Source organism: Lycium barbarum, chromosome 2 (genome assembly GCF_019175385.1).
Source record: "Lycium barbarum isolate Lr01 chromosome 2, ASM1917538v2, whole genome shotgun sequence".
In the NCBI taxonomy this organism is placed as follows: Eukaryota; Viridiplantae; Streptophyta; class Magnoliopsida; order Solanales; family Solanaceae; genus Lycium; species Lycium barbarum.
In genome coordinates, this window is record NC_083338.1 from 133,345,233 (window position 1) to 133,353,154 (window position 7,922).

At 31.3% G+C, this 7,922-nt stretch overlaps 1 protein-coding gene across 1 annotated transcript; it reads left to right on the forward strand.

Annotated features, from left to right (window-relative positions):
• The first annotated feature begins 1,378 nt into the window (after window positions 1–1,378).
• Window positions 1,379–4,782, forward strand: LOC132627339 (abscisic stress-ripening protein 2-like). Its single transcript, XM_060342631.1, has 2 exons — window positions 1,379–1,623; window positions 4,374–4,782. The coding sequence occupies exons 1-2, from the start codon at window positions 1,471–1,473 to the stop codon at window positions 4,560–4,562; spliced, it is 342 nt and encodes a 113-aa protein (XP_060198614.1). The 5' UTR covers window positions 1,379–1,470; the 3' UTR covers window positions 4,563–4,782.
• The last annotated feature ends 3,140 nt before the right edge of the window (window positions 4,783–7,922 follow it).

The following is a 7,922-nucleotide window of genomic DNA, read 5'->3' on the forward strand; positions in this document are numbered from 1 at the left end:
AACTCATGATCTACCTTATTACTTATCCGCTAACCTACTTAACACATGTTTATTACCTAATAGTCCAATACCAGCTTATCTACTTCATAGAATAAATTGTATATTTATATAAAAGGAATCGCTCTTCCTTGTGTTGGTGTCTGAAAAATATGTAGCGTGCATGTAAAAGTGAGATTGGTAAAGAATTGTGAAAAAAAAGGAAAACGTTTAGTCTTTAATTTATTCACTATAAGATTAAAGAGAGTATTGTTCTATTGACGTAAGGTATTTTTAGTGGTGGAGCTTTGGACTCAACAACCGATCCAGAGTTCGAGCCAGTTATCAGGTTGTGGTATCCAGGGGCGGAGCCAAGTGTAGTTGAGGGGGTTCATCCGAACCCTCTCGGCAGAAAATTACAGTGTATATTGAAGGTTAAAATTATTTTTTTATGTATATATGGTAGGTGTTGAACCCCCTTAGCTTCTTGTATATTTACCTCTTTATATTTTTGAACCCCCTTACTGAAAATCCTGGCTCCGCCACTGGTGGTATCCTAGTCGGAACACATCACGATTGTCACTATTGGACCAATGACGATTCTACCTGAGCTTGAATCTCTTTTCGAGAGCGTGAAGAACTTTTATTTTTTCTTCATTTATTTTTCAACTGTACTTGTACTTTCACCAACAATAAATAATTTAACTTTAAATTTCTTATTTAGTCTTTAATGAGATGCTTTATAGTCATACATTTATCTAACACAATTGTTTTAGAATCTAGACTACAAATTTCAAAGTTTTCATTTCTTTCTTAAATTTTGTGTCTAATTAAACAGTATCAAACACATAAATTAAGATGAAGAAAGTAATAAAGATATTCTTTAAAAGAAATGTCTATGAATAATTCTGCCCCTACATGCACACGGGAAAAAAAAGTTTGAAAGGGAAATACCGAACCACATGTGTTCTATTTTCTGATTTAGGTAAGCGAAAGGAAATTTTCATACCTCCGTGTTTCTACAAAACATTTTCCTTTGATAATTGTTCCACTTACTTCTTTATTAAGGAAATTATAAACATTTCACAGTTAGATAACATCCACCAGTCAAAACCTCACTTAGTTCAATTCGAAATAAGTTAGAAATAATTAATATTGAAATTTCTAACGTTCACACAAACAATTAATAATAAATACTTCCAGAAGAAATCAAACTTAATTTTCTATAACAAGATGACAAATAGAAATACCACAAGAATTGATGAAGGTGCCACCTAATCCATGGACTAATATTATTAATATTGAAATCCCTTTCACAACATTTTTTCCTTACCCACGCCAGCTAATATTTTTGGACCTTGTCCATACGATTTATTCAATTAATCAGCTATAAATAGTGCACTAGGAAAACGTTCACAAATCACAATATCAAAGCATCAACAACTTGTCTATTGACATCTTTCATAAAGTCATCACATTTAGACAATAATCACCATGGAAGAAGAGAAACACCATCACCATCTGTTCCACCACAAGAAGGAGGAGGAAGAGGGTGGTCCAGTTGATTATGAAAAAGAAATCAAGCACCACAGTCATCTCAAGAAAGCCGGTGAATTTGGTGTTGTTGCTGCTGGTGCTTTCGCCTTGGTACGTAAATTTTTCTCAATTATGAACTCTAACATATATTTCCACGTCGGTATATATCTGAAACTTTGCATATATACATTTTATTTACATGTCACAAGTCTTATTTGAGTCCGGAGCCAAAATGGCTTATTTTTACAGCCATTAGACAAAAATAGTATGTTTTTTTTTTTAGACCAAAATGGGTATTTCGTTGGTTATCCAACGAAATACCCACACAACGTACTGTTCCGGTGCCGATGATTTCTTGCATTTCCCTACATGTATAGCGAAATGCAAGAATTTTTTTTTTTTAATTTTTTTTTTTTTTTGCAATTCGTGTAATTAAATAAAACTGTTTTTTTTTTTTAGCATTTCGTGATGCAATTCACGAAATGGATTTTTTTTTATTTCGTCAAATTGCAAAAAAAAAAAAAAAAAAAAAAAAAAACCTATTTCGTGATTTGATTCACGAAATGCAAGATTTTTTTTTTTATTTTCCTTTGCATTTCGTGAAACAATTCACGAAATAGTTAATTTTTTTTTATTTTTTTTTTGCAATTCGTGAAATTAAAACTGTTTTTTTTTTTTTTGAAATTAAAATTAAAACTTTATTTTGAATATAAATCTAATTCAATTAGATAAAAATATAGGAGAAAGAGTAGTTGTAAATTGGTGAAAGAGTAGTTGTAAATTGGTGAAACTTTAAACAGTCATAACTTTGCGCTCGGATATCCGATTTATGCAAAATAAAAAATTGATTTTGCATATTTTTCCGAGATCTAGCAGCGCAAAGGCGGTTTGGCCGGGCCGATTTTCTAGAAAACCTCTTTTTTCCCTTCCAATTTTAATTTTCCCCCAAATTGGCAGGAAATTTTTAGTTTTCTTTACTTATATTATGATGATGTGCAATAGACTTCAACATAAAAATTTCGGAGTAATGTAGCTGTGAATGTCAATTTCACTTATGTGGTTTCAATTTTTGAAAATAAAGCTGACTAATTTTCTCAACATATAGGATAAAACTATTTTTTTATCCTATTTCGTTTTTTAATACACGAAATGCAAAAAAATAATAATTATAATTTCCTATTTCGTTGGTATATCAACGAAATACAAAAAAAAAACAGTTTCTTTCATTAATTTTTTTTTTTGTATTTCGTTGATATACCAACGAAATAGGAAATTATAATTATTATTTTTTTGCATTTCGTGTATTAAAAAACGAAATAGGATAAAAAAATAGTTTTATCCTATATGTTGAGAAAATTAGTCAGCTTTATTTTCAAAAATTGAAACCACATAAGTGAAATTGACATTCACAACTACATTACTCCGAAATTTTTATGTTGAAGTCTATTGCGCGTCATCATAATATAAGTAAAGAAAACTAAAAAATTTCCGCCAATTTGGGGGAAAATTAAAATTGGAAGGGAAAAAAGAGGTTTTCTAGAAAATCGGCCCGGCCTATGGCAGTTTGCGCTGCTAGATCTCGGAAAAATATGCAAAATAATTTTTTTTTTTGCATAAATCGGATATCCGAGCGCAAAGTTATGACTGTTTAAAGTTTCACCAATTTACAACTACTCTTTCTCCTATATTTTTATCTAATTGAATTAGATTTATATTCAAAATAAAGTTTTAATTTTAATTTAAAAAAAAAAACAGTTTTAATTTCACGAATTGCAAAAAAAAAAAAAATTAACTATTTCGTGAATTGATTCACGAAATGCAAAGGAAAATAAAAATTAACAGTTTTTTTTTTTTTTTTTTTTGCAATTTGACGAAATAAAAAAAAATCCATTTCGTGAATTGCATCACGAAATGCTAAAAAAAACAGTTTATTTAATTACACGAATTGCAAAAAAAAAAAAAATTAAAAATGCCTATTTCGTGAATTGATTCACGAAATGCAAAGGAAAATTAAAAAAAAAAAAAAAAAATCTTGCATTTCGCTACACATGTAGCGAAATGCAAGAAATCTTCGGCATCGGAACAGTACGTTGTGTGGGTATTTCGTTGGATAACCAACGAAATACCCATTTTGGTCTAAAAAAAAAAATACTATTTTTATCTAATGGCTGTAAAAATAAGCCATTTTGACTCCGGACTCAGTCTTATTTGATTTCTTAAATTCCGTGCTCAGTTATAAATCTAAAATGGGACGGATCGAGTACTAGTAAGTATATATAGTAGTATGGAGTTAATTAGTTAGCCTAATTAAGGTTCAAAGAATTATTCTATCGAACCCAAGTATTTGCTCCTATCTTAACTAGTGGCATAGGCCTATGACATTTTAATGTTTACTCGTTCCGTCCTAATTAATTTATGTGAGCCCGTTTGATAGTACACCGGAGTTTTTTTTTTTTTTTTTTTTTTTAAAGTCTCTTTAAACTTGTAATCTAAAATAAGGTTTAGACATTTGTGTAACTATAAATAATTTTATTAAATTATCAAATGAGAATTTTAAAATCAATATTTCTAATAAAAACGTAACATTTTTTTTTTGGGACACTAAAAAGGAAAATGTCAAAAAAATTGAGATAAGGGAGTATAACTTTTCACTTTAGTCTTTACAAGGAGCAAATTTTTTCTTAGTTTCTTCATTTTTGTTCTCTATACATGGATTTTAGCAAAAAAACGTACAATACCTTATTTGACAGTGCACTATGCTCCATAAATTAAGAAGTTTACCTCTTTATCTTGATTGAGCTACAGTTTTCGTCAATTTCTTACTCAATTTCTTGTTGTCTTGATAAATAAATAAAAAATAGCATGAGAAGCACAAGTCAAAGAAAGACCAAGAGCATGCACACAAGCACAGGATAGAGGAAGAAATAGCAGCAGCTGCTGCAGTTGGGGCTGCTGGATTTGCATTCCATGAACACCATCAGAAAAAGGATGCCAAGAAAGAGCAAAAAGAAGTTGAGGGTGGACATCACCACCACCACCGCCACCACTAATATTTTACAATTTTTGTTTAATTTCTAGCAGCTATGAACTGCCTAAAATAAATACTGTAAAAGATATGTGTTTCGTGTCCAGTTTTAATTCTCTCTAGTGTGGATTGATTTGGTGTTTCTATGTTATTCTCGCCTTCTAATACTTTGTGTTTCGATTAATTTGGTACTATTTGAGTGTTACTCCCTTTTTCTTCCTTGTGTTATAAAAATGATTATGACATCTTATTCTTCTTTTCTTTAGAATTTCTGTAACGCCTTTGTTTGGCGGTTGAATTAGATAATCGGTTTTTAAATTAACGTTCGATATTCACGTGGTTAAGTGATCTAATTTACAGTCGTCGATTGGACGATCGAAATCCCAACTAACATAAATCTAATTTATATAAGGAAATCTACTTCGTGCAGAGAACATTAGGAAGTTATTTATATTTATATTTAGTAGTTACATTTTATTTTAATTACATCTCATAGCTAAATTTTATATTTCAATTACCCAGGGTAATTATTTCAAAAATCATCTCCCTCTTATTCCATTATATCAATCTTTTCCCTCAATCCCTCTCTTTCCTCTCCCTCAACTCGCTCTCATTTTTCACTCTCTCTTCTCCGTCGGCCAGCTGATAACGTCCAAATACACTCCTCAAAGAGAAAGTGTACACGGTCGTATGCAATATATTTACCCAACTATGAGTCGGGGTCGATCCCACAGGGAACAATATGCTAGGCGATTAAGAAAGTAAGGAACTTTCACCAACTACGCTAAAGCCAAACGATAAATAATATTTTGGGTTTTTGAGAAAATTATAACTAATGCGGAAATGTAAAATTACCTAGAAAGCGAGTAAAATGATCAATGGCCACAAGCATGGATAATAGGATATTACACTCAAGTAACGATCCAATGTATTTCACGATTTTACAACTAAGAACGGGTTTATGTCAATAGATAATGATTTCTAAAATCTCATTGAAAGTCTTCCAACCAAATCAATGAATTTCACTCTAAGCTTTTCCAAGCCTTAGAGTGTGATATTAGGCACAATCAATTTAACCTCAAGTAACTATCCTCTTCCGAGCTCAAGTTATTAGATGAGTTTAATGACCCAAATTCTTGTTAATTAATCTTTCCCAACCTAGATTTCCTTTTCCAAGCTCAATCTAAGTAAATGGGTGAGTCCTAGGGTTAGCTAATCCCTTTGGAAACATTCAAGAACGAGATTAATTAAATCAACAAAGACCCACTTCTATAGCAATAAGAATCATTCAATACATAAGCATAACAAGAGTTTCAAACCAAACTTTAATCAAGAATACTTTCATAAACGAGATTCAAGTCTAGAAATGAAATACTACACACTAAAATATTCAATACAAAACAAGGAGTTGAAGAAAGGTTTAAGAATTATCTCATTAAAGTGCTCCAATCTTCTCCTCCAATGGTGTAGGTGAAAACCCTAGCCTCCAAAACTTGCAAAATGACCAAAGATCGAAAATGTTTTGCCCTAGCCTCTCTTTTGTAGCTCCCCCCAATTTTTTCAAGTCCAAAAAATGTCAAAATCTGCCCCCATATTTCTGTTTTTGCAATTCTGCCCGTTTTTGCAAAACTGTCCACTTTTTGACAGTTTTGCAAATCTGTCCCGTTTTTGCAAAACTGTCCAGTTTTAACAGTTTTGCAAAAATGTCCAGTTTGACCTCTTTTTGACTTTCTTTTCACTTGGTATCTTCCGATCACTCATTTCAGCTACTTGGCTTGTTTTGCTCTATTTTGTTCCATTTTGATCCATTTTGCTCTTTTATGCTCTTCGGGCATCTTTTCCTACAAAACAACATAAAAACACAAAAAGTAACAACAAAAGTGCTTAAGGAGTCACAAAAGCTTAAGGAATTAGCGTCGAATATCGCGTAATTTCACGACTCATCACCAGCCGCTGCAGGTCATCTTCTCCGACGGAGCTAGCCGCCTCCGGTCATCTTCTCCATGGATTCTATTTTTTTTATTCTTCTTTCATATACTTGGTAACAAAGAATAGGAACACATTTAGAAAAAGACTAGCAAACTATGCCCGTGCGATGCACTGGATCCAACATGATTAATTTGGCTACTCAATTTAGTTAGTCTTTATGATTTGTATATTTTGCAAAGGATACTGCGATTCTCTAGTGAGTCTCCATATTTTTTTTTCTTTTTCTCTTATTTTTCCCCTTAATTTCTCAATTGTTGTTAAAGTTTGTCTTATTTTGGTTATGTCCGCCTCTTTTTATACTTAGTAAGTTGACAATTGAAATATCCTACCTGTCAAGTTTATAATCACAAGATCCAAAAGATATTTTATTATATTATAAACATTTTTAATTTAAAACCACAAGATTCAAAAGTCTATCTTTATTTGTTAAACTCCGTGTATAGTCAACCATAGACACTTAAATTGAGACAGAGGGAGTATATGCCAAATGAAGGAAATGAAAGGACAACTGAGACACTGTAGACACATGAGTACTCAAAAAGTAAACACACATGAGGTAGTATTAATGTTAAACTTCTGAAATGTACACATGTTAGTCCCGGCTTAGAGTACAATTTCAATTGCTTTTTGTAAAATTTATTGTTGCTGTGTTCGTCCACTTTGGGCGTTTGTTGTTAAATAAAAAAAATTGTCTTATTTCGGTTATGTCCGCCTCTTTTTATATTTAGTAAGTTGACAATTCAAATATCCTACATGTCAAGTTTTTAAGCACAAGATTCAAAGGATATTTTATTATATTTCTTAAACTTCGTGTCTAGTCAAATGTCGACACTTAAATTGAGACAGCGGGAGTATATGACAAATGAAAAAAATGAAAGGACAATTAAGATATTGCGGACCCGTGAGAACTTAAAAAGTAAACACATAAAAGGTAGAATTAATGTTCAACTTCTAAAATGTACACATTTTAGTACCTGCTTAGAGTACAATTTCAGTTGTTTTTTGTACAACTTATTGTTGTTGTATTCGTCCACCTTGGTCGTTTATATGTAATAAATCATAAATAAGAAAAATATAGATCTATATACTTTTAGTAATATGGCCAAGTAATATGGACGAACGGAGTATTTCATTTATTAATTCTTAAAGAACGTGAAAAGTCAAGTATAGTAATGTGACCAAGTACTATGGGACGAAGGGAGTATTTCATTTATTAATTCTTAAAGAACGTGAAAAGTCAAGTAATGTGGCCAAGTAATATGGGATGAAGGGAATACTTCATTTATTAATTCTTAAAGAATGTGAAAAGTTAAAAGTGAACAAGTAAAATGCACGGAGGAAATAAATATGTGTCGGAGAATTAAAATTGAAGTTCATACATATATACATGAGAAGA

Coding starts and splice junctions, on each gene's coding strand:
- LOC132627339 (XM_060342631.1), top strand. CDS start 1,471: ATGGAAGAAGAGAAACACCATCACCATCTGTTCCACCACAAGAAGGAG. Junction 1,624..4,373: donor CTGCTGGTGCTTTCGCCTTG/GTACGTAAATTT, acceptor AATAAAAAATAG/CATGAGAAGCACAAGTCAAA.